General features: G+C 42.8%; 1 protein-coding gene across 1 annotated transcript in view; it reads left to right on the top strand.

Annotated features, from left to right (window-relative positions):
- znf438 (zinc finger protein 438) overlaps nt 1-13,451 on the top strand; it is a 55,395-nt gene extending 41,944 nt beyond the window's left edge. Inside the window, 8 exon segments of the mRNA XM_034706372.1 lie at nt 3,565-3,925; nt 8,703-9,164; nt 9,166-9,341; nt 9,344-10,375; nt 10,378-10,452; nt 10,455-10,467; nt 10,607-10,985; nt 10,987-13,451. Coding sequence (XP_034562263.1) covers nt 8,731-9,164; nt 9,166-9,341; nt 9,344-10,375; nt 10,378-10,452; nt 10,455-10,467; nt 10,607-10,985; nt 10,987-11,202 — 2,325 coding nt within the window. The 5' untranslated portion in view covers nt 3,565-3,925; nt 8,703-8,730 and the 3' untranslated portion in view covers nt 11,203-13,451.
- The last annotated feature ends 13,962 nt before the right edge of the window (nt 13,452-27,413 follow it).

Below are 27,413 nucleotides of genomic sequence, written 5' to 3'. Positions count from 1 at the left end.
CAAATGAAGTGATTATTGGATCAATTCCCTTATTTCTAAGAAAGTAATGAAAGCAAAACATCCAGGACTTCAGTTTAGCTCGTTCTCTGAGAGAGATGGCAGGTTAGGGATTTCTATATCGATTCATCTACATCCACATGCAAGGCAGTGCAGCGGGATCCTAATTGGAATGGATTTCTCCCTTGCATTGATCTGCTCAGGTGACAGTGGATGACATACGGTTGTGTGTTTGTGCGCACGCCTTGAATACCATATGTTGCTGTAGTGTTGTGTCTTTTGTGGGTCGCCGAAAAGGTAAAAGGAACAGCTTCTAAGTCACCAGGCTTTGTGTGTCTTTGTGCATATGTGTGTGTGTGGATTTGTGTGTGTGCGCCCACCTTCTCTCCCTCTCCTTGGCCCTCTCATGCAGCAGAGCTCTGAGATGAAACAAGGACCTCTGCAAACACTGATTTCATTTTCTCCATGACCGCCTTCGCTCCAGACTCTAGCTCCCCTGCGCACATGCACACACTTGTACACCTTAGGCTTGAGAGCAAAGATGAGCAGTTAGCATGCATGCAGGGAGAAGCAATCGAGCACAGATAACACTTTAGTTCACTCAGGAGTGAAAAACTAATGGAATGATCTTATTTCCTCTTGGACTGCAGGATTCAGGGAATGTTCCTTTGTTGTATGTAAAGAAAAAAAAGAGCATTAAAATGTTTTTAACTGCCTCTCTTGCTCTCTGAGGTCCACTAATCCTCCATGCTGTGTATGTGTGTTTGTGAAAGAGAGACAGGGAGGAGGTTTGTGAAAGATGGCCGCTGGACATGGCTTCTCACAGCCGGCTGGCCCCGACCCCCCGTGATCTGCCCTCTTATCTAGCCCAGATCCTGGCCTTTCATCTGGGCTAAAACCTGGGGGAGCTTGGCCTCTGCTGGGTTTTTAGCCCTCCCTCCCAGATCAACACATAAACAGACACACACATACACACTCCCTTCTAGACCCCCCCTTCATCTCCAGGCTCTATCTTTGAGTCCCAGATGAGCATTGCTCTCACCTACAAGGGAGATAACAAACCTCACACTCCTCTGCTCCCCGCTCTGCCTTACAACACTTCAGATATGATCCTTAAAAACTGACCTCAAGAGAAAGGGGTTGAACCCAAAGTCTGGACTTGGATGGTTCTGCAGATTTGGGAACTTTAGGAGCACAATGCTGGTAAACCTGAAGTCGTGAATGTTCTGCAAACCTGTAATTTATCCAGTCCACAAGGGGCCAAAAGTGACCTTTCTGCAGGCTTCCCAGGGAATCTGGTTTGGATGCAGCCTCCACCAACTTGAATAACAGTTTGACCCAAATACATTTTGCTTCAAATAAGACATTGTAGTTTTTTAAATAGCTGACTACGCAAACAGAAAGACTTGGTTATATTTATGTATGTGTAACAAAAACCTGTTCATTAAACCCTTACTTAAATCATGCATGTGAATAGTAGCATCCAATCATATGATCTCAGAGCTCATCAGCTACAGCCTGATGAAGATTTGGCGACAGCCAGTAATTTGTGGCCTCGGGGGGAGCAAGCAGATAACTGAATTCAGTTTAAGAGATATCTGGGCCATGACTCCCTTTTCTGCACACTGCTTTGTTTACCATCTCACTACGAACCTGAGACATGAATAATGGAGTTGGAAGTTGGGTGACAATACCGATGTTGTTAAGTGACTAATTTTCCAGACATTTAGGCTGAAATTGAAATTGTGACCAACTAGTCTAAAGTTAATAAAACAGTCAAAACTGGGCATGTTTTATTTCACACGGTTAAACCTAGGATCACAGAGTCTGCGGGTAAACAGTTTCAAATTGGTTTGCTATGTGTGGCTAAACCTAGCAGAGCTAGCACCACCAGCCATCAGTCCTCTTTTCATGTTAACATCCACATGTGCTTGTTACGCATTGCTGCTATGAGATGCCATGAGTGTGCACACCAGGGGTAGTAGAGCATTATAGCATTATGACAGTAGCCATTAACCAGAGATACAGCCCCAACAAGTGGCGGATGGATGCACTACGGTTGAGACACGACATACGACTGACATTTTGGGTCTGCAATAATACAAAAACTACTTACTTGTTTAACGTACTAGTATTTCAGGTGCTAACTGGCTGTGTTGGCCATCCACATTGTTAAGTCCACAAAACACGTACATTTCTAGACCATACCTATTACCTTTGTGTTATCTTGCACTTAATGCAGATACCTATTTACAAATTAAAAAAAATAGCAGTAACTATTGTCGCCTGGAAATAGAGTTTTGTATCTTCTGATCTCCAAATGGAGTGTTTACCTGCAGGAGCCTACTTAGAACATGATTGATTGGTCAATACTGCCACACGTAAAACAGAAACATTTCCATAGCAAACAGACAGCCTCACCATGATAAAATTCATATTTGAATGTGAGGCTTTAATATTGTGGTCTTTGTAGTTGTCCATATTGTAGTATTTAGTCCTGTGTATCAGCAGTTAATATAGATAAAGTTTGAGAGGTCTTTGAAAACTTTACAATGCATACAAAAGATGTCTGCAAGGGCTTAAGGCTGATTTATACTTCTGCGTTGAATCAACGGCGTACCCTACGCCGGGGGTACGCGTAGCTCCCGTACCTACGCCATGGCCTACGCACGTAGCTGACGTGCACCTCCTCCAAAATGTAACTCCCTGTAGAGCCGACGCGGACCACAAGCTCTGTGATTGGTCCGCTCGGCGGCTTTGTCTTTCCCGCATTTACAACACTTCCGGGATCCCGGACATCGGCCGCACATCAGCCGTGTATTTCATCTCCTCCTCTCTATTCTTCATGTAATCATGTCTGTATGATAAACAGCAACATGTATCAGCTGTAGATTAACATAACACGCTCTGAAACTCTGTGGAAAAGTAAACAGAGATCGTAGCGGGACCGGAAGCAGGCGGCCGGCTATCAGAGAGACCACACTGCCCTCAGGCGTTTCGGCGGAGAATTGCTGCGCGACACAGACTCACCGACGCACAAGTATGTGGGGCTCATGTCCGCGTCAGCCCCTGCTGCATAGGGGAGACGCAGAAGTATGAATCAGCCTTTAGTTGTCATGTCAAGAGGGTGGACATGTGGAAGCAGCCAAATAAAGTTTCTCCCACTTTCTACTTCATGCTGTCAAAGAACGCTGTCCTCACACTGACTGACAGGCCGGGCCGTCCTGTGTTTGTTTGCTGGCACCGTCTGCATGGACTGGGAGCAAAATGCTGGACTCTGCAGTTTTAACCGTAGCTGGCAGAACAGCAAGACAGGACAGAAGTAGAGAATGCATCAGGGAATCTACCAAAACACAGCAATGTCCGTGTTTGGACATTTCCCAGAGCAGTGCTTTCACCTCTCACTAAATAGCATTACTGGTTCACAATAGGTAGGTTGTTTTGGCTGTTCAGCCCATCGGTCTTGGCTTCATCACCTCCACATGTGACCCAGGTCCAGGTTTAACGTTTGAGTTAAAGTTGTTTTTGTGTGTTCATTCCACTTCATACCATTTCATTCCATTCCAGGTGGATGCCTGGCCGTCCCCATGCTGCCCTCCTGCTCAACCCTGACCTGTCTCCAGCGTAAACAGCAGATCCTCACCTCTCACCTCTCCTGGCTTTACCTGATAATCTGTCTCTGTGGATCACCCCTCACCCTTTTTTCTTCTCCGTCACCCTCAACCATCACATTCTCTTCACAAACAGGTTTTTGCGTTACCCTCTCGGCCTGATCTCTGACCCCAGTCAGATTAGAGTGGCCGGCGTTTCAAATGCAGCAGCAGATTGAGTAGCATCTGTGACCTTCCTCTGCATTTCTCTCCCTGCCCTGCTGTGATGTACCCCTTTAGAACCACCACAAAGCCTGTTAGATGGCCCTCACAGTCAGGTATAAACAGCTTTTCACTTGATGTTATTGTCTGGGACTGAAACTGTACCCTGGTTAATGGGCTGAATAATCAAGGTGTCCTCTGAGCCATGCAGGAAAATGATGGATGGTTCAATTGCAGTTGCTTTGGGAAGCGTTGTGACCCCTTCAGTTTTTTAAGCTTAGTATTAAGCATTAATCCCATACTTATAAGACAAAAATGTGCAGTGTGTAGGTATTTGTAGGACCAGAAATCAGCAATACACTGTATATCTGTTAACAAACTGTAATAACACCCTAATAAGGCAGTTGTACATTAAATGAACATGATTGACGGCACATTGAGGTTTAAAATATGCGCCCCACTAATAGATAACTCTGCTGCATGTCAAACCAAGCTCTTCTTCAACTAACACCCACTCCCCCAGAAGGCCGTCCAGAGGTTTTGGTTTATAGCGTCAGTTTAGAGTAAAGTGAAAACAACAGAGGCTGGACAGGAAAGACAAAGAGCTGGTCCCTTGAAATGGCTCGTCATTCGTTCTTTGGAGGCATTTCAGGTTTAGGACAAGTGACGAAATAATATGCAAAGAGCATTAAACCTATGTCTGTGCTGCAAAACAACACAACATAATTGTTTACCCACCGGGAAACCTCAGCTAAGTATGATATGATGAGTGTATGAAGGCTACATGCCTACCTACCAAGTTAGTCATGCATTTGTTGTGACAAAGCAGAGCTGTCCCTAAGCTAAAACAAACAAGTTGTGGTAACAGAATGGCATGGAGAGGTATTTGGTATCTGCCAAAATGATCAAAACACCTTCATCTGTTCTAGAGAGTTGCTTTGGCTTGCTTCTGGTTTGATACTTTCACATCTAGCCTTATGGTGCGACCAGCTTTCACTGCAACTTCATTTCATCCCAGATGCAATCACATATCACAAATCTGAGGGTATTGTGTAGTGTTACCTTTAGGGGAACACCTCAAACTCAGGGTGAAGGTGTTATGCTTTATCACTGATCACCAGCAGGGCTCTCCTATTTACTGCTGTGTTGTAAAAGTCATCTAAAGCTTCTGTTAGCGGCTTACTATCTTCCCTGCTGACTTAATTGTAGTCAGCTTGTTTCTGAGTTTATCTCTGGATGTCTATAAACCGACTTAAAAGCCATAAATGTCCTGAGGAGTACTTGTGTTTGGAAACACAAAGACTGTTTTTGGAGTCCTGAGAAAAGAGCCCGCTGTCTGACCAAACTCTGTACAAGGACAGGACAGACTCTGACCACTCAGAAGAGTTTGGACAAACTTATCCCACAGTCAACCATGTCAGAAGCTCTTTGGCAACCGGGCCTTTTTGTTGAAGTGGTCGGACAGACGTCCACTTCTGAGTAATGGACATGTAACAGCATTTAATAGACTCTAAGAGCCCCAGAGAGAGGATTCACCTCTCTGATGAGACAAACATTTTCAGCTTGGGGCCCATAGTTTCCAAAGATTATCAGTGGGTTTGAGTACCAGAGGAAGCACCTCAGGAATAAAGTATGACTGTCACTGGTTCATCAACAAGTGAGTAAACCCTGCTCCCCCTCTGTCTGGATGAACTGAAGGGGGAGCAGGGTTGTTAACATGCTGATAAAGCAGATAGAGGGCGCCCACAGTAAAGAAATTATGAAAGAAGAGAATGGAAGGAGGACAGAAAAGATGCTCTTTTCAACAGAAACATTGGTTTGATTTTTTTCCTCCTCTTTGCCTAAGCTATCAAGGAGATTTTTTCTGCTCTTCATTCTGTAAAGTGATAAAACTGGAAGAAGCCGCCTGAGGCTGTAACATCATCACTGACACTCACCTGTTGTATCAGCATACCTCTTACAGTAGAGCTCAGAGAGTGTAAGTGTGTTAAAACGGTCGCCTCTGGGCCTGGAGAGATCGGTGTGAAGCTGTACTACAAATATATCAGCTGTTGTTAGATACATCACCGATACACGTCTCAGCAGCTTTTACTCGTCATTATCAAATTGTCCAAATTTGTCCTATTTATGTAAACTTTGAGTCAAGGTGTCTCATACTGGTTGTATGTTTTCCTCTATCCTATTTCACAGGTAGCCATGGTTCTGACTTAAAATTCACAGGTAGCCTAGTCCTTAATCAGACCCTGCTGCATCATCTGTTTTGAGTTAAATTGGACCAAAGATATCAAGGCTTCAAAAGAAACTCAAAATTAGCAACTGAGAACATAAACACATCAGGAAAATAATGACTGTGGTAACAAATCAGCTAAAACGTAGCGTTGACTTCTGTTGGACTTAAATGGGATCTGATCTCCGTATGGAGCTGTTACTCATCCCGTGTTGGCCTCTAGAAATAATGCTGTTTATAAGCACTTTGACTAAAACAGCCAAGATTCTAAAACATTTGTTATATTCAGTCGACTGAATAATGAACTATAGCTATCCTTGGATTGCTGACAGTAGATCAGATCTCAATGTAAATTACTCAGCACTAATTTGATTTGATTGTGGACAGGTGTTTTTCTTTTTCCCATCTATTGCCGTATAAGGTCAAAACATTAATATTCATAAAACACTGATGAGATTGGAATCAGCTACAGCTCTACTCCATGTTAAGTGCTAATAAGCAAATGTTAGCATGCAAATTCAAGTTTGTGAACACAATTAATCTTACATGCTACACATTACCATGTCATCATTGTATGTGAGCATCATGACATTTGCATTAGTCCACCACGACACTCTGTAGCTGTAATCATTTTTTACATCCATGTCCAGCCCCTCATTTATCTTCATGTTCTTTCTTGATGCTGCCTCATGCTCAACATGATGGCATCTGGAAAAAAGGTGGGTCATCAGGAGCTTTAAATTCAGTGCTTTTGTTATTAATCACTTTATCTTTTGCCTTGTCTCTGGTGAACTTTCTGCAGTTCTCAAATCGGCATTACGGCACTCGCTATTTTATCAGTGCTAATGCTAGCTGCAGCTTCTGTCGCTTTGGATTTCTTCAATCTGTCTTTATTGCAATGACTTAAGTTACACATGGGGACTTGTTCCCTCCTCTCTGTGTACTTTCAGGACATTGTGCAAGTTGCATTTGTGTTTGTATCCTATAGAACAGTGGAAAACCGTCAGCATTTGTACACATTAGCTCATTGCCGCTGCGCTTGCTCTTCTCTATACCGCCACCTCCTGTGCCAGAATGTTTAGACTTCTTATTTAAGTAAATAAAAGTAATGTTTATGCCATATACTGTATAGTGAAATATCAACAGCACACATCATCTCGCACAAGTCAGTACACACCTCATGTTCAATAGTAAATTTTCACATGGTAGTGTTAAGTTCCAAACCTTGCCCCTATCCCATTCTCCTACCTTCTATAGCCACATTAAAATGCTCAGAGGAAAACACATCCCATGGTTTATTCCACTCTGTACTCAGCCAAAGTCACAGTCAACTGGAGTCAACTATCCACACAGAGAAGGAATATCTCCTGTTTTATGGAGTCGTAATGCGGTAGGGGCACTGTATAAATAATCTCTCTGCACAGAAACACTTCCAGCTGTTTTATAATATGCCCTTTGCAGTTTTTCTTTTCTTCTCCCTGTTTCTGCATGTATAAAGCATCTTTCCCAGACTACTTTGAAAAGGAAAACAGATTTTTTTTGTATTGAGAAAATATGGTGTTGAATATTTGCCTTTGAGACACGTCCAGATTGTTGCACTTAATGCTGATTGGTATTACAGAGTGGAGTTGGAGCTCGGTATCAAACGCTGCATTTGAAGTCAGGTCATGATGTGAAAGTTAAACCTTTAGAGTCTGTTTACAATTAGACCCTTTGAAGAACTCCACTGTAATCTCTCCCTCCTTTCGATATAAAGATACAGTATTGATGTAAATGAAGGGAACTTTGCTTTGTTTTTAAAGTCATACCTGTGGCTTTTGATTGATGGATGGAAACTCTACGGTAGATTTGGATAATATAGACTTGTTTAAAACCTCACTGTGAGGTTAAAGTTTCCCCGTGGACTTCAGCAGTGTTTTGGATCAACACAGAACGGTGATCCACAGAGGAGAACAGCCTTGTTTCTGTTGGATAACCTTGAATTTTTTTTTTGTGAACAAGGGATGATAAAGTAAATCCTGGGATTTTTTCAGGGGCATCCTTATTGCCTCCGGTCAGGTTGTAGCTCTGGCCAGTGGTGGGGGAGGTGAAAAGGGGAGCCCCTCTTCATCTGGTGAAGATACTGCCGTTGGGCAGCTTTCACGCTCCACCGGCTGATCCTTCCAGGAAGTGAGGGGGGGTGTATGGAGCCCCCTGCAGAGCCTCAGCATGTACCACAGCAGCATGCTGAGTCTAAATCAAAGGGGGCAGTCTGTCCTTAGCCTAGGGGAGAGTGAGTGTGCTGTGTGTGACCATAGAGACATGGGTAATAGGAAAGCTTGTCACACATGTGCAGAGGCCTGTAATTCTGCTTGTCTGCTGCTGGGGTTGCATAAAGAGCTGAGACCTTGAGAAGTGAGGTCACATTGATACTTGTGATCCTGGAAGCTTTCAGAAAACATCACAGGAAATCATAGTCTTCCTAATGATTTCTATTAAGTATGTTTGATGAAACAGTTTTAAGTCTGCAATCATACACAGAGGTAAGTTGCCATGTTGGCAGTTCTTGAAGATGAAGGAACCTGAGATGAGAGGGTTGAGGCTAAAAGGTGAAGTTAAGGGTGAAAAGTCTTCCAAATAAGAAAAGAAATATAACTCAGGCTGTTTTTTTTGTGATTCTGTTTCAGTTGGTAGCCATCGAGTCCATCACCTCAGATGAAGAGCCTTCAGTTCCGGAGCATTGCCCCCAAGGCCCCGGCCATGGTGCCCTCCCCCTCACCTGCAGTCCTGTCCTGCCAGCCTCCCTCTGCCCTCCCAGAGGCCTCCACCGCCTCAAGCCCGAAGTCAATTATTGTGCCCGCCCAAAACTATGCATTGATGCAAATCGCAGGTCAGGATGGCACCTTCTCTCTGGTGGCGCTGCCCCCTTCTGTCACCTCTCAAACACCACAGACACAACAGCAACAAACCCAGTCAGTTCAAAGGAATCTCAAGTTGCCCATTCCTAGATACCAGCCAGCCAGGAGCAAGGGGACCCCAGATAAAGTCAAATCACCACCTCTTGCTGCCAGAATGAAAACGCCCTCCAAAATATCTGTGGCAGCACAGACATTGGCAAGTAGTTTATCAAAGTGATTAAGAAACAGGAGACCAGCACACAACCTTAGTGCCCAAAGATGAGCCTTCAGAGCAGGTAATCCTGATTGACCCGGCCTCCTCAGACATCTCTGTCACCGCTCTACTCCCAGACAATGCTGTCCTGTACCCAGGTTCTCAGTTAGAGCGAGCGCCAGATAGCTCCGAACAACCTGCTACAGCTGGCCTTATTCAAACCTACAGTACTCTCCTGCTGCTGTCAAGAGCTCACCATGCAAATCTCCTGAAGAAAGTAAGACTATAGTAAGGCTTTGCCAATCTAAACAGACTGCAGCACAGTCCCAGAGCAGTATCACTGTCCTGTCCCCAGCCATTTTTAGCAAAGCAGTCCAGATTATCCCGTCCCCACCGAAAGGTAAATTGCCCATTCTGCCCTACTCTAAAATGAAGAGCACCCTTATCCCAGCAGCTAAACTGAATCTGTCCCCTGAGAAGAAGAGTTTCCCTTGCCAGACAGGGCTCCCCAGCCCTTTAGATCCTCCATCCAAGATCATCGAGAAAGCAGAGGCTTTAGGTCACAACCAGGTGCCAAACTCCACTCTGCAGCCCCAGAACAAGACCACACTCATGCCTGTTTTGGGAACTCTCCAGAAACCATCTGGCAAGAAGAGGGGAAGGAAAAGAAAGACAATGGAAGACATCTTGGCATTTGAGGCAAGAAAGAACCGATCCTTGTCTTTCTTTCGTAGAAGGGTCCAAGAGAAACCGCCAGCAGTTGTTTCAGGTTCTAAACAAAAAGAAGTTGATATTTCAAAGAAGTATCGTAGCATCCGACCCAAGCCCATGTTGGTGATGGAGACAGTTCCCCAACTGGTTAGTTTGCCTGCCATCAATCCAGACGGCCAAGAACAGGAGCTTGTACTCAGTCATCAGCTCCCTGCCACCACCACATCCAAGGCCCTGGACTGTCCTCAGCCAGCCCCAGTGACGCTACACCTGAGAGGCGCCACCCACCCCAGAGTGTTCATCGGCAGCCGACCTATTCACCGCTGCCCAACCTGCAGCCGCTGTTTCCAGTTCAAGCATCACCTCCAGAGCCACATGAACAGCCACACCAACAGTCGTCCATATGTGTGCCCAGTCTGCCTTAAAGCGTACGCTCACTCCGGCAGCCTGAGCACCCACATGAAGCTTCACCACTCTGAGGTACGCACACGTCGGTCCCTGGGCTGTGAGTTCTGTGAGAAGGCCTTTGGATATGTAGGGGTTACTTCAGTCACCTGAGAGAGGTCCACAAAGTGGTGCTGACTGTGGAGCCCTCCATCAGCCAGCATGAGGATGACTGTCTGTGGAGGGGTGAGATTTTTATTGATTCCTTTAACCCCAGAACACTGCTTCACTTACATTTGTACATGATTTATGTAAGGATGTCGACTTTCTCCAAACAGTCTTGACAAAGTCATTAATAATTATTATTCATTCTTGTCCTCACCAGGGCCAACTCGCTGGGACCATCTGAAGAGCAGGATCGTGAAGACCCCGTGGAGCTGCAGATCAAATGTGGTCGCTGCCAAGCCATCACTCCTACGTTTGCCGACATGAAGATGCACTTGCTGTATGTGCACGGCGAGGACGTCCATGTTCAACTCCAAGATGGCCAACCAGTGCGGGATGGCCTTGTGGCTGAGAATGAGCTTGTAAAGCACGCTGCACACTACTGGCGACAGCTCAACGAGAAGCGCAACCTGGTCAAGTGTGGTAACTGCGATGAAGAGTTCTTCTCCTTCTCCAAGCTCAAGAGGCACATCATGTCTCACCACTGTGGGAGGGAGGGAGACATTGGGTCTGTCCCATCACCAGAGAGTGGCAGTGGCCTTGGGGGTCCTTGCAGCAGGTACGTCCTTCAACTGCGTGCTTTGCAGCGAGGTGTTGGACACGAAAGAGGCGGTCATGGCACACTGGAGGAGTCGCCACCACTGTGAGCAGCCTGGTCTGCTGTGGGATGCCTTGAGCTCGTACTCAGGGCAGGAGGAGGCTGAGGCAAACAGAGACTTGGACACTCCTGCTTCAAGTCCGCACTATCCAGCCTAACTGTTGGATGGGCAGGGAGCCCCTTTCTGTGGGTCCTCGCCGTACACACTCAGAGTTAATATTTAGCAGCACAGGGATGGAGAGTTTCCCTTATGTATTTTAGCACTTCTTCTTTCACTGAGTCAGGCTGTGGGCTCACTCCAAAATAAATTAATTAAAAAAAGAGAGATCAAGCCACAGGTGAAAAAGATCAATGTGTTACAATGAATAAGGGAGAGTCTCTCTAGGTCACAGATTACAATTTTATAAACAATATTTTTTTTCACATGTTTTAATTGCACTGTTCTTTTTTGTTTTTGTTTGAAGGTGAGTATTTAATGTCCAGTCGTTTTTTTCTACTACTTATTTAATGTTATTAAAAGGTTAATTTATAACCACGCTGACGCATTAGAACTTTGGGTCATGTCACTCTGATCTCTTGTGGTATGTAGCCATGCAGAAAATATGATTGTATATGCTTCTTTTTGTCAGGGGCGGGATATTTTTGCCTCCACTCCATTGAATATTTACGACAAAAAAAAAAACAGGGCGATAGGCTGAATATGAAATGGAGTTTTTGCAAGTCAGGGTCAACAAGGTAAAGCAGGTTTGAACAAATTTGAAATTCCATGCAGTTTAATTAAGAGAGTAATTTTAAAATGTATTTGTTTATTGCATGAGCACAACAAACAAAATTCTGTTCACCATGTTTTTGCTTTACAGGTTGAGGCAGCAATCTCAAAGACACCTTCTTGATTGAAATGAATGAATCTGCGTGGCTTGATACCACAGTGAGAAAGAAAGAAAATACTGTTTTAGTTTGGGTGTGCTGGCCTTTAAAGATACTGAAAAATGTAAAGCTATCAACATGGGTACACTGCTACTGTCGCACTGGGAGTCAATCAAGGATCAGCCGGGGATTATTACAGGTAAAATTAAATTGGCATTCAAACCCAATCCTGTTATGTAGTTTTGCTCCTTTAATCAAAAGTTCTGACTTGAACTCTCACAGTGTGATTAAAGGAAGTTTCAGGGTCCTCTGCCAACCTGGACCCATGAAGGAACACTTTTCTTACCAGCACCTAAGTGACATCCTCGTGGCCTTCTGAAAAAAATCTGTGTTTATGCGTAATGTGGCTTATCGTCGGTGCAGTCCTCTGTAGGCCAGGTTCTATCTCTTTGACTTATTAAGTAATGCCTATGCGTGTATTCTGTGGTATGCCAAGGGTCTATTCACACTAGTGATTGTAGAAGTGAATTTTGCATTCAAGCTTTCTAACCACTGACAGAATACTTTTTGTTGACTTAGTAAAGATGCAAAGGAAAACATGGTATCGCATACCTGTTATTGCCAGCTCATGTGCTCACCTGTGGAGTAGTGGCATCCAGACTCTATTATTAGAGTTAATTTAAACTGTTGTCAAGTCCAGAAAAATATGCTATTTTCTACTCTAGATTAATACAGAGGTCTTTTAGTATATTTATGCTTGTTGTTGGTACATAAAGAACCAGCTCTGAGACATTTGTGTTTGCTTCTTCTAACTTTGGGGGTTGCTAAATGTCTTGTTTCTCAGTTGGGAGATCACTTCTTCAAAGCAGGAGCTCTGCTAACATTTGTCTGTGTTTATATTTCGTATGAAGAAAAAAAAAAACAACAGGGTCAAGTGAATGTACCTGAATGTTTAAAAAACCCTACCAAAAGTATATATATGCTATATAGACTTATTCCATAGATAGAATATATAGATATATGGAGAAAAATATATATATATTTACATATAGTTAACTAGTGAATCAGCTGCTTCGTTATGTCACAGTGGAGGTTGGAATCGAGATAACTATATCATTGCCAAACTGGCAACAAAAGCCATGCAGAGCTGTCCTTATGTGTCTGACACAAAATACAGGATTGTGAATAAAGGTCAAAGCACTGATGTGTACACGTGGCACTGAGTGGGTAATCTAGTTTACTACTGTTCATCGAAAAAGATGTTGAGTGTTCATCAGTGACTTTCCTTTGTTTCAAGCCTTCATAACAAACCAGGAAGTGACAGAATAAGGGTCAGACTCTTTTTTTCCTCAGATAATAAAACATACGTTACTGTCAGCACAAGTCGGGAGATAAAAAATCCCACATTGGTGATATAATGCGTTTTGCTCACTTGTTTGACTGTGTCCAAAAAAAAAAGACTGAAATGTTTGTGCTTGTGACTGTTTGTGTTCCCGAAGAACCTGATGTTTATGAGAATAAAGATATGCTTTGTTGAGAACTGTTTGCCTGAGTTTTGTTCTTTCACAGGTGGTCAAATATAATTCTACTTAACTCCACGAAACCATTGCAATGAGTCAGGAAAGTTCTTTATTAATGTTCACAATTTTAAACATGGGGACACACAAAACTTTTCAAATCAGGGCATGACTGCAAACAATCACTGCCATTTTTTTTTAAGTTATATTTTGGGGCTTTTTGCCTTTATGATATGACAGCTGAAGAGAGACAGGAAATGTGGGGTGTAGAGAAGGGGGGGGGGGGGGGGACATGCAGTACATGGTGCGGTTGGGAGTTGAACCGACAACCTCTGTGATGAGGACTATAGCCTCTGTATGTTGGGTGCGTAGACCACTAGGCCACCAGCGCCTCGGTGCCATTATTTTCATCCTCATATAAAGCTGTTATGTTATCATGGGTGTGGGAAAACAGCCAATAGTTCAGGGCTTCTCATGTACAGTAACAGTAAGAAAAGTGAGTTGGCATCACCTCCTCCATCACCTGGTCTTTGACGTACAACATGAGAAACAAGCACAGTTAGAGTTAAGAGATGATGTTGAATGATGATGAAAATAAGTAACAGAAAAATGCAGATGTCTGTTTTTGGGTTGAATGAAAGGTAAAATTCTACTAAGATACCTCTGAGAAGTTCTGACACTGTTCTTCAGTCTGTACATTTAATATTTTCTCTCTCCACATGAACATTTTCCCTGCATGAAAACCAGAGCTCTTGGTTAAACCGTATTTACATAGAGCAGTCCTTTTAGCTTAATGCTAACATACTAAACATGCTAAAATGCTCCTTAATGCAAAAACAAAAAAAAAGTCTTTATAAATAATTTGTAAATAAGTAAATATACTTAAACGTAATTCATGAATATAGATTAATGTCTTTTGCCAACACTTGCAAAAAAAGGGAAAAATACAGACTAAAGCCATTCACACTCATGTTACCCTGAAGATGTTCATGTCTTGTACCGAAGCAACAACATCAGAATCACTGCAGGGCTGAGGCAGAACAGAGTCACTGAGTATATTCATCAGAAGAGACTCAGAGAATGGGATTAATTGATATTCTCTGTGGAAAGGTGTGTGCATGTGTGCGTATGTGAGGGTCAACCTAACTGGGTTAGCCAGAGGGCTTTTAAGAGCGTACATATGCCTCACCTCTATGCTCCTCCCCTCCCAGCAGACCTTCCATCTGTCTGCTTTAGTATACTTAAACCTACAGATATGTGTGCGAATGGTCTTACCTTTTGGTTTTAAGGCGCATTTCTAGGTCACTTTTAGTTGATAGACCACAAATAATCCATATTATGTCAGTCTGTCATGTCAGACAAGACTAATCTTTTTAATCTCATGCTCCCTTATCTCCCTCCTATATCATAGACATTAATTTCATTGTGATGTAATTCTCTGTTGTTAATGTACACTAGTATTTGTTATGAAAGTTAAACAGTTATAAATTGAAAGGAAAGAAGCTGAATCATTGTTTAAATCCTTGTATGACTAGTTTGATGGCTCTGTGATTCAGTTCAGGATCGCACTCTGCTTCCTCACTCAGTGGTTTCCCTCATTTTAATATTACAACTATTTCCCCTAATCAAGGCTATTGATAAACGTTGTAAACATAAGAACACATGTTGGAAAAGGTTTTAATTGTGTTATTGGGATGTAATGTGAGAGAAATATGCGTTTTGTACTTGTTTACTATTGAAAGAGTTTTAACTTAATTCAGAGAATGTGAGAGCTAACACGTGGAGACCCTGTAGCTGCGCTGCTGTTCAACTGTTAAAAATTTGGTCATGGCACATTAAGTATTAGAGTTTTTGTTTATGTACTTCTAATGTAAGGTAAATATGTTTAATTTGTCCTTCATAGTTAATATGTGGGCAGTAAATAAACATATCAGTAATAAGTTAGAGGGCTATGTGACAACTCTTATTTATGTTTTCTGTAATATTTCAGATAAACAGATACAAGTTTGTAACAAGTGAGCTTCTGAATCGGTCAGTGCTTTGATTTCATTTGTTTATGGCACCACTCGATACAGATGAGTGAAGGCAAGAGATAGACGTGTGGCTCAAATCACTACTATTTCCATTATTTAAGGGTAATCGTCGAATTCTGCTGAGGTTCAGTGAGAACGTGAAGTATTAATGTTCAGTTATCAGCATAAAACAAGGTTAGCTCTTTCATGATTGCCTTAGATCAACAAATTAAGACAACACTGAAACTCATTTTTAATTTTACCCTTCTGCTTGTCTTCCTCTACCTTGTAGGATGTAAAATAAAACACTAAAGTCATTTTTTGTCAAAGAGCAGAAGGCAAAGGAATAAACCCACCACCTATCCTCCAGTGCTGAAAAATGAAGCCAAAATGTAAGTTCAAAAGTGTAGTTTCTTCAATGTCTATGTCTTATTTCAGTTTTTGAAACAACCTTACCGGGGCTCATTTTTTTTATCACTCATCTGTTTTGATTTATTAAGGCTAAAAGTTCTGCATGATTGGGGGCATGGCTGAGTTGACTGACAGGTTGGTACATTGTTACTGTTTGCCAGGAGGCTAGACTAAGGCCCAAAAATCCACTTCTTCACAGATTTCTTAATTAGCATAAAGTTAAATATTAGCTTGAGTCAAGGAATATGTTCAAAAAGCCTTTAATGGTTCAGGGCACAATCACAAACAACTACTGTATCCATCTGAATCGCACTGTTTCTTCGTACTGTGTATGTTTGTTTTTAAATAACCTGATGCAATTTTTATTGTACAATAACATACCTATCTATTTATCAGATAGAAGTGTACATGGTGTGTATACATCTGTAATAGTTGCCATATTTTATTTCATTTTACTTTATTTTATTTTATTTTATTTCATTTTATTTTATTTCATTTTATTTTATATTATATTTTACCTTTGTCATTGCTATTATTATTGTTATTATATTTTTTAACTAGTACATTGTTGTATTCCCCTGTCCCGTGTCGTAAGCTGCTGTAACAAAAGAATTTCCCCCAACGGGTGACAAATAAAGTATATCTTATCTTATCTCTTAAAAACCGTAACAATCAGGGGACAACACCGCTCGGTTTCAACCAGTCTTCATCAGGGTATGGTCAAGTAGCAGAAAGTTAGTCTGAGTTATCGTTTACAATAAATTGACAGCCATCTTTGTGCTTCACAATGCCTTTTTAGAAACCAATGGGTGATGCCATTTAGGTCATGAGACAAACTGTCATGACCCAGCACACATGACATGATCAAAAGAAAGGGAAGTACATGGTTCAACTAAACTAAAAATGGTGCAAAAGTTATTTGCAAAAACATACAATTTAACTGCAACTGTACGAAGAGGACACAGAAATCAAAGACGGCCTAAACCAACTTAACAAAAAACAGAGAGAGAAAGAGAGCTGTGGGGTGGATGTGAGAGAGCACAGGTTGACAACTAGGTCTTGAATAAACCTGGCCTGAAGCCACAAAACCTCTCTCACCAGCATTGCCCACCCAGCAACCTGCAGGGCATAAACACCAAAACAAAATGGGAAAACCAAGAGCTGGTCCTGCACAAGTCAGAGGACTGTCACACAAACACACTCTTGAATGCACTCTTGTTTCCATGTTGTCAGATAGAAATGCTCTCTGCTCTGCTGCAGGCCCGTCCCTGGTGGTCATTGCCACACCAGTGTGGAATGCAAGTCCTCAGCTCTAATTGATTTAGAGGCATATGACCCTGTATCAAAGGTTAAAGGGCACTTCTGCTGTGATTTCTGTTGCTACTCAAACAAGCAACAGCCACCAGAAACAAAACAACCGCAGCATGATTCATATCAACTCCTCGACTTCTTCAAACTTCTTTATGAAGAATCAAAGGTTTCAAATGAGAGTGACTCAACTTCAGGTGTCTTTCAGCTCTGGAGGACACACAGATAAAGCTGCGACATCAGTACATATCAGGGCTCAATCTAGCGTCGCCATCGCACCACATCGCAGGCGCAGATAAAAAGGAAAGCGCTATACAGTGATGCATATTTCCCTTTAATCAAGGCTAACGTGTACCACAGCCGTCACACTGCACTCCCACCTTACTGTGGCTCTCAGGGGGACATGGGAGATCAAAGCCACCCCCCTGCTTGTACATGATCAGTGGGAAAGAAGGAGAACTGGGGGCTGCTCTCTATTTTTCTCATTCTTTCTGCCTTTCTTCAGGTCTTTGAGGTACACCCCCTTCGACACTTCTGTGGCCCTTTAAGATTGAACAAGGACGGAAGGTGAGGGACGAGAAAGAGTTGCACAGCTTATTAATCTCAGAGAGGAATGTTGGAAGTGTTGATCTGTTCAGAAGTAATGTGTTGTTAGTGTTTGTACCTGTTAAACTTGTGAACGTGACACTCTTTCATTCGACCCTGTTGAAGAGGAAACAAGGACCGCAAAACAACATGCAGTGAGACGGGGGAATAACAGATCTGGCGTCACAGGAAGAATGTCGGAGGAGATTTATAGGACAGTAAAAATGTGACCCACACTGACCACAGATGTTCTCAAGAACAGCCTAGGTGGGGTGTAACTTGAGTGCAACATGCAATCTCTTGGCTGACGGAAGCCTCGCTCCTACCGTCTCATTTCTCACTGTTGATGCTCTGTTGCCAGTCTGTCTTAATACGCAAACATGCGTGAAACTGCTGCAGACACGTGCTGTATGTTGGCGATATGTTTGCACATTCATCAAAGTGGGTCTATGGTTTCATCAAGATTTATAAACCCTCCTGGATGTCAGGACTTAGATGTACAAATCGGTAATCCTGCATCTATGAACTCTGCCTCCATCTCTCTCTCGATCTGGAGATGTGATCCGCCCTTCCCTTCCCTGCTGCCTCTAGGTCTCAGGTTTCAAAGCGGCCCATCTCTCCTCACCCCACCAGATTAGTCATCTAATGAGCAGCAGGGCTGATCAGGTGAATAATTGATAGCAGGCGGCTGGAGAAAGGCATCGATCCGAGCCAGGCTGTGGCTCTAAATGGAGCAGGGAAGGAGACACCTCAGGAGGATAAGCAGGCACAGGTACATCACTGCAACACTCTGTGCTGTAAAGGTTGATTGGGATTCAAATTCAATGCTTGTGACAGTTTCAGGAGGACAAAAAGGAGGAAGAAAATCACCTCTGGAGTGCATGGTCTCTCCAACTTTTTCTCAATAACATGCATCACAATCACATATGAGTAAAGTTTTTTGTTCTTTTCAGGTACCTTATTGCAAAACAACATATGCTGCTGTTTGTGTAATGATGTATTATGATTAGATGATACAGTGTGAGAATAACAGATTTGATTGTAGAAGTCCAGAACCTCCCAAGGGACCAAAGTCTGGGAATAAAAATTGGGTTCGTGATCAGCAAAGACAGTCATTGGCATCGTTAGGTTGAATAAATAATTGTATCCAATTACACATGATTCAGGGTCATTACATAAAACCAGACTTGGCAGCTAGCTAATGGGTGTGACCTAGCAGTAATTTCATAGAAGGTTATGTGTTTAGATGTTGGCAGAAACTGTGTTTACATGATTTTTTTTTTTTTGGACATTCACAAAGAATGGGCCTGAGGTCCAATTTATCAGTTTCTCTCCACACCCTCTCCTCATCCTGATCAAAACCAGTGAGGGTGGTACCAGCAGTCATCCTCTGCTCTGTACTGGAAAAAACCCTGTTCACTTTGGAGGTATGATACCACAAGTGATGTGAAGTATGTCACTTAAAGGAAGGTAAAGAGCAGGGTAGAGGTCAGAATGGGTCCAAAATGAAAGACCCGAGCTCTCAGGGAAATCATCCAGAGCACTGGTTGGATGGTTTGGGTTCACTTCTGTTTATTACCCGGCTGTGTTAAATTCTTCAATCTCACTGGACCAAATAACAATGATGATGAATCCTCAACAGTTAAACAGCCTGATCACACACAGCATATCAAATCAATCCACGTAAAGGAACACACCTCTGCCTGTTGTAGCAAAAAAACGTTAGCATGCTTAATCAGTACGCTAAACAACATGTTATGTAGATCTTGTCCTAAGTTACCGATGACTACAGTGACTGAAAACATGAGTGGGAGGGATCATAACAAATGTTAAAAGTTGTGGCATTTGAAGTCACAATCACCTTGTCTAACATTACCTTCAGTGGAATTATTTGGTTCAATGTGAATTATTACAAATAAGCAGGGCAATGTTTTAACTTGACCGTTACTGGAAATGTTTGGTTTAATGTTAAAGAGGCTAATAAAAATCTGTTGCCATTCAAGAGTTACTGGAGGAATTGCAGGGGCTAGTTATTTAGATTTATAAGTAAATAATGTTTAATACAAAGAATAATCTTCAAACCAATATTTTATGGCAACTTGTTTATGTTCTTAGTATCTAGGTAATAAGAGGAACCATGTATAATGAGCAGGTGGTTATGCAAATTATAATTACTTCAAGGTGAGACGAGACCCATGCTCCTTTTTTTTTTTTTTTAGTTATATTTTGGGCCATTTTTGCCTTTATTTGAAAGGACAGCTGAAGAGAGACAGGAAATGTGGGGAGCAGCCATGCAGCGAATAGTTGAGACCGGGAGTTGAACCCAAGACCACTGCGATGAGGACTATAGCCTCTATATATAGGGTGTGCACCTAAAACCACTAGGCCAAAGGCACCCTATCCCTGCTCTTTCACCCTGTCGGGATTCTAATTTGCATAACCACCCGTTCATCGTGTACTTTCCTTGAGATAGCAGAAGCACAGAGAGTTACCCGTATTTGCTTTTCTCTTGCTTTTCTCAGATCCACCTCGACATTACTTATAATTATAAACAGATGAGGGGCAATAACTGCAATTGGGCAAAACCAAAACCCAATTGACCAAATAGAATTGTGATTTGAATTTTTAAGGCCTCATTTGATATAAAGTAACAAAAAGGTGGCCCATCAAAACTAAGCTTGTGTGAATCAGCCATTCTCCATTCCACCTATTTGTATCCACTCTGAAATTATTCTACATGAACATTATGATTTATTCTGTTGAGAGGATTCTTACTGACACCCGTAGTGTGATTATTGTCAGTCGTGATTACGTAAACAGTTGGATGAAAATGAAAGTCTTCTTAAGAGTGAAACATATGAAGATCAGATGTAATTTGCTGGGAGAAACTAAGTCACTGTTTTGCATCAACTACCTTAACTAAATAAATATTTCTCTGTTCTGTTCCAATCCCAGTCTGGATCCAATAGCCCCATGCTCTTCAGCATTAGAAATGACTGCACAGCTAACCAAGCCAAATCAGAAACATGCTTTGATTTGTAGGATGTAATATTTCTGCCAGTTCTAGCCGGTGTAACCAATGGCTCCAATTTTGTACATTCCAGCAAGTTCTCACAAGGAAGAACAATGGACAGCTCAGAGGGAGAGAGATCTCCACCCTCTCTGCAACCATCATGTGTGAGGGTTTTCCCCAGAGGTCTGGCAGATATAAATACTAAATCTTTGCTTGAAAAGAAAGAGATGCAGGGTGAAAATCCTGGACGAATCCTTATCATTTCAACCTCTGACCTTTCATTTAAGGCATTTATTCCTTTGCATACAGTGCAACAGATTTGATCCCTCAGCCTCACACTGTGTATTTGGGGCACCACAGTATTTTGGTGACATTGCTCCCGGTGAGCCCGCCTCAGTGTTTCCATGTCGCTTCGATGGGGAATCCGCTACAGGGTACTGCTCGTTGCCTTTTGGTCCAGATGGTCAAGAGCTCCCAGTGTTCAGCGGGGTAGGCTCCGTTCGCCCAGGGGGACTCCTGCCATCTGTTCTAATCCACTCCTCTCTTCTCATATAACTCACTGCGCCTCCATCCACTCGCTGTGAAAGCTTGGATCCGTCAGGATATAAGTCCAATTGAAAAAAGAGAAAAGAAAGCATCAAGTGGAGCTCACCTTGAGATCAAATACCTACAAAGACACGCGAGGAGCTGATGAAAAAGTGCAGAAAAGTTGTATTAATTCTGTCATGATGGGCCTAATTTGCCTTCATCCTGTCCTCATTACTTGCTTTCTATTTCTGCTACCTGTGTGTGTGTGATAGTGTTCTGTGTGTGTGTGGGTGTCCGGCAGAATTGAAACGAGACAGAGAGCATCTTTCTGGAGTCATCTTAGCTCCAGGGAATGTGGCGAGATAACTGGATGCTAATGCTGCTCTTCGCCTTTGGGGAATTCCATCTGCCTGAGCAGTAACCTACATTTACTGAGCAGTCTTACACAGAAGGTTAATGAATCAGGCCTGCTGGAAGGCCCTTAATATGAGCATACACAGATATAACAGAGATCAATACAATCATATCAGACTTACTCACACTCATACACACACAAATAAACAAAGAGGTTTCTGTTTGCTGTAGCGCGAAAGCTAACAAGGTTAGCAAGTAAGCAGGCATCTGAATCAGTAATTTATTTATTTAGTCTGGCTCCAAGGAGCCGTGGGCGTGGACTAATAAAAGGAAGAGGCTTCCTCTGCAGAGCATTGTGCTCAGGAGTGTGTGTGCAAGAGAAAAAGAGATTTTGATTTAAAAGCCGAGGCACATTATCCACCCATTGTTTCCTCTCACTCCCACCTGCAATTAAGACAAGAAAGAGACAAGAAGGGAAATTCCCATCACTGATTTGATAGGTTAATTAGCTCATGCATATGTAATGTCTCCAGCAGTTAACTAAAGATTGAGTAGATTAAGGAGGACGGCTGGATTCAGCTCGTTTAGTTAAAAGCATAAAGTGAGGAGGATGTGTTTGGTTATATGGTAAGTGAGATAAGAATTGCTGCGTCTACTTGTGTTTACAGACAGACAGCCCCACACCTCCACTTCTACCCATGTCTCGCCCCATGTCCCTTCCCCCATAGAGGTGACTCTGGCTGGGATTTGCTCGCTGTCTCCCCCTCTGGGGAAGAGACTGCCATCCGACTCGGGTCGTCACAATCAATTATACTCATACCCTTTTTTGTCCTCGGCAGCGTTTACATGAGTCACATTTTTTAGACTCTGTCTCAAGCTTCCACTTTCCTTTCTCCTTCCCGTCTTTCCCTTAACAACACACCTCCTCACCCTTCCCCACACCCCCTGAGGCCCCCCCTGTCATGACCACAGAATAATTCCCCTCCTTTTCCAACGCTTTAGGGAGGAAAACGGCATGAGGTGATAAATCTGTGGCGATGTTCTGTAGAAAAAATTAAATGAAGGAGAAGAGAAGGGAAGCCAAGAGGCTCAGTGCTGCTGCCTGCCTGCTCAGCAAAGCAGAAAAAAAGAACAATCCATCCCAGAAGGCTGAAGATGGAGGGGTTGAAAAAGAGGAGAGGAAGGGTGAAATGGGACAGTAAAATAGAGTTACTCAACTTTGACCCTGGATGCATGATCCTAAGGGCAACTAAGTTTGCTCACAGGGTATTTCACAGCTGGAAGCCTTCAGCACTTCTCCTGTGCCAGAACATCTTTCAACATAAATGCAAAGCAGTATAACCTTGGACCTGTGATGTTCAGCTGTTGGAAGAAGTGCTCAGGTATTTCAGATCTTATTTGGAAGAAAATCTGACCTAGGGCTGATATGTAGGAGGGTTTGTGTCCATCAAGATAATCAATAACATGTTATTCGCTAGAGCAGAGCCAAGGAGAGATCCTGGTGCTCCCAACATTTCTCATATTAAATGCCTGGCTGATTTTAACAGGCCATACACCTCATCGGCAGGGGAAGGAGGGGTCGATACCAACTGTACCAAGCATCCGCAGGCATCATGAAAATACTTAGGAAGCCGACCTGGAGTGTTTACCTGCCCTGATGAGTAACAGAAAATACAAACAATGCAGATCGTAATTGGCATTGACGCGCTTTAAAAGTCCTCCTCCTCCCCTGCAAACACCTGCAGCCCATGAAGCCTGACGGCCCCCTGGGAAATCACACATTAGCATTTAGCCGTTTCATCTGCTGCACTAATCAGAGCCAAACGTTTCAATAATACAACAGAAGAGCAGTTACGCAACTCAAAGAAAGAAAGAAAGAAAGGGGTGAGAGAGACACGCAGTGCTCAGAGAAAAGGTATTTCCAGAGGTTGTGAAGCATTTGGCGCCTGCCCTGCCTAGTTGGATGGATCTTAGCAGGATAGACTTGAGCCAGAGACCCCAGCTGACCTCACAATAGTCTTCTGTGTGACCGCAGAGTGTTAAAGTATTGAAGATTTACCAACTGCCACAGCTGCTCCAAAAATGCACTGTAATCTTTAGTCTACAGGGAAGCAATTGACCCAGTGAGGCTGTATTGAATGTTAGCAGGCTACCTTCCCCACAGTCATGATGGTAACATTTTGCCAGCAGGATGTGTTCAATTAAGATTTAACAAAGGTTTAGCAGGGGTCTGGAGGATGCACAGGTGAACATGCATTACATAGAAGACCAAGTTGTTCTGCAGTCTGCAGCCACGCTTAACTGATGTTCTTGTGTTTCTGTTTCCAGGTGAGCAAAAGTGAAGTTAATGAGTAGTCTTTGAAGTGCTGTGCTTGCCGTGTGAGTGTGCAGAATATTGTAAAGCATGAGTGTGAACTAAGGTGCTAGTATGTTTATTGCAGTATGTTTGAGAGAGCAAGAGTTAAGCACACGTGTCATTCAGTAGACCGAGATGTTCTGCAATATGTAGCCATGCTGTATTTCAGAGAGTTGAAATAAAAGTTTATTATGGACCACATGCATGCCAAGTTCTTTTTTGTGTCCAAGTGTGAAAGAATAAGCAACGGGAAGCAGAGAAGACGTGGGTTACGCAGCGACTCAGTGAAACCCTTCTGCACCTGATGCCTTGGGATTCTCCAATAGGCCACAGAGGTGAGTGTGACCTAACGCAGCATGCTATCATTTATTCTAAGGTTTATTAGAGTGGCTCTTTAAGTGGAGTCCAGGGACTGTCAGAGGTCAATGAGGGGGGTTACAGGAAATCCCAAGTTAGGAGTGGAATGATTTATTTCCACTGTAATAATTCCATCTTTAAGTAACACAATGGCTGATTGTGAAACTTGTGAAAAGTTTAGTGGTCCTTTAAGTCGATAAAAGAGAAGTTTTTCAATATAAACTCACATATGAATACAGCTTTAGTAAAACTACAGATCTAATAGGCTGCTCATTAACAGCTTATGCACTGCATTCACACATCATACAGACACTACTGTGGCAGAGAGCTCCAAACTAAGTATTCTGTCCTGTATGCTGGTGCAGAAAAAAGATGGCGACCCTAATTTAACACAACAGAGGGATTTTGATCACCAAATGCATCAGGGTTTATGATCTGGAAACAATGAATGATTATGCAAACTATCTAATCCAATCAGCAGACGTTTTTCTTCGGGGAGAGGAAAAGTCAACACGGGCTATTGGATACAACCAAAGATAGCCTAATCATCATAAGTCAGAACATCTTGGACTCCAAACAGAAACCAGAACCCTTTCCACATCTCAAATCTCGTCCTTCTGCCTATGTTTCAGCATTCATATGCAGAAACCCGTTACAATCTGTTCATCTGTTGAGAAGTTATCTACTACTCTGTTCATACATGTTGAGATTGTTATAAATAAGCCAGATTTGGACCTTTTTGATTACACTTGATTGAAAATAAGAGGATCACCCATATCAGCCCATTTGCGACATCCAAAATACAATTAATTCATTATCAATTTAACCATTCATGTTTAAACAACATTTCAGCAAGAACAAAAAATATCTCACTGACAGACCTACAACTGACAGTTGGATGTCCACAGAGCCATGATGTTGAAATTGTGCTTGAGAAGACAAAAACTTGCTGCACAGTGATGTTGAACACGTGTTTCTGTTCAAATCCTACCTGAAATACACTCATGGCAGTTCTTGCTCACTGTAACTGGCAGGTTAGTTTAGCTTGCACTCTCTCTGGAACCACCTACCTTACAATTCATCAACTTCACACAGCTCCCCCCCACCCCTTTAGACGCCAACCTCTCCTGTAGTCTATGCTCCCTTCCTGGAGCTTGGCAGCCCCTGATCAGCCTCTCTGGCCCACAGCGAGCAGGAAATGGCCTATTGTTCTGAGATAATGTGAAATATAATGTTCCCCTGCACTCTTGGAAGCATTCTGCCCTGACAGCCTCATCGCTGTGGGCAACAGTAGGCGCCAAGTATATGAGCACCTGCCAAACAGAGACGTCCATCAGCGGTGCGGTGATGCTGTTTTACAGCAGAGAGAGGAGAGGGGAATCCCCTGAAGACTTGTGGGAAAACAAGCACCTCTCACACAGCCGTTTCACGAAAACTCACCTCCACCCACTCAATACAACCTGGGAGATTTTCTATCATCTTTTGAAGCACATGTGAAAATACACCTCTGAGTGCATTTCAGGCGATGCAGAAAGTGAAAACGCTGAAGGAGAGCTTCTTCATTGTTCCCGCTGGAAAGCTCTGGAGTCAAACACTTACTTCACCGAAGCGTCTTAGCTCGGCAGATTCATTCCCTTAAAATCAGTTCATCAATCCACATGATAAAAGCTGCAGCAGACAAGCCAACGAGAATCACAGTTCCTGAATTCACACCCTCACAGACACATGTTACAATTACTTTCCAAATGCGACCACACGAGCTGTGTTTCTTATTCTGAGGCCTCGCAGCGCCGCTCTACATGGCGAGACCCCGCATTTAGGAAGACGTTGAAACACTCATTGATCATTACAGTTCACTATGGAGTCGCACTCTCCCTGCTGTGGAAACAGTGAGGGAGTTTGTTTATTTGACTGAATTACTAGCCAAAAGCTCATAAATATCGTTGGCACTGGTGCAGATTAACAAAGCAGTTTGCAGAGCAAGAACAGCAGAGAAGCAAAAGGGACCATCAGTGTTTGGTAATGGAAACAGAGCAATATTAAGGCCTAAATGCCTGCAGGAATAGCATTATGAACACAACATGTGTAACCACAGTTTGTCACTCTCCCTTATTTTGCTCCTAATGAGAATAAAGTCAGTGAGGCTCATGCATTTGCAGGTTATTACTGTCATCTTACCTAAACTTACAACATTAGCTCGTCTGAAGGATAATTATGGGGCTTGTATTTCACGCCCTGATGGAATAATAACTGCATCCCAGAAACTTTATTTAGCGATGCAGCTCAACAGCTGGCAGGACCTGAAAGTTAAAAGGCCTTTGCTGTTACTTTAGGTACCTTTCTACTTTTGTTCTGCTGAGTTTATTCAGCTGTTGTCTCAGATAAAGTGTTTTCAGAAACCATGAAAAAAAGCCCTTACAACTTCAACATTTTCAAACAGGATTCTCCATGAGGTGAAATACGTGGAGGGCGGCATATTCAGGTAATAAAAGGGTGTAAATCTGTCAGATTAGTGACAAAAATGAGAGTGTGTGGGATTAAGGTAAAGCATGGATGCAGCTTCTTTTGCTTTACATTCAGGGGATCTTTTTTGGAGGATGTACGCACCTAAATGGATTAAAGTCACAATTCTCTCTTCGTACAAAACAGACATTTAGGCATAGATCCTCCTCTCTGTATCTTTGTGACTGTATGCTTTGATGTTCCCCCAGCCGCCCACTGTGACTTTCTTACAGCTGAATTGTCTGTTCAGGAGAGCTTTGGCTGAGACATTCGGAGGTGCCTAACACTGCCATCTATTGTTCTTCTTCTAAAGGATCTTAGCTTTTGCTTCACAGTTAGAAGTGTATTGTCTTCAGAGATTAAAGGAGGGTGTCCACGAGGCTGCAGCTCAGGATGTGAGTTTTGTAAAAAGCACTTTCATGTGACAGAGCAGCTCACCTGGGCTTTTTGGTTTTTTACGCTTCTTCACTGGATTGTGAGTTTCTCGATTTACTTTCAAATTTTCTTTAAGTTACATGAATCCTCCCTTAAATATGTAACATCATTTAATTTTAAGTGT

This window comes from Notolabrus celidotus, chromosome 17 (assembly GCF_009762535.1).
Source record: "Notolabrus celidotus isolate fNotCel1 chromosome 17, fNotCel1.pri, whole genome shotgun sequence".
NCBI lineage: Eukaryota > Metazoa > Chordata > Actinopteri > Labriformes > Labridae > Notolabrus > Notolabrus celidotus.
This window is presented reverse-complemented; position numbering and strand designations above follow the sequence as displayed.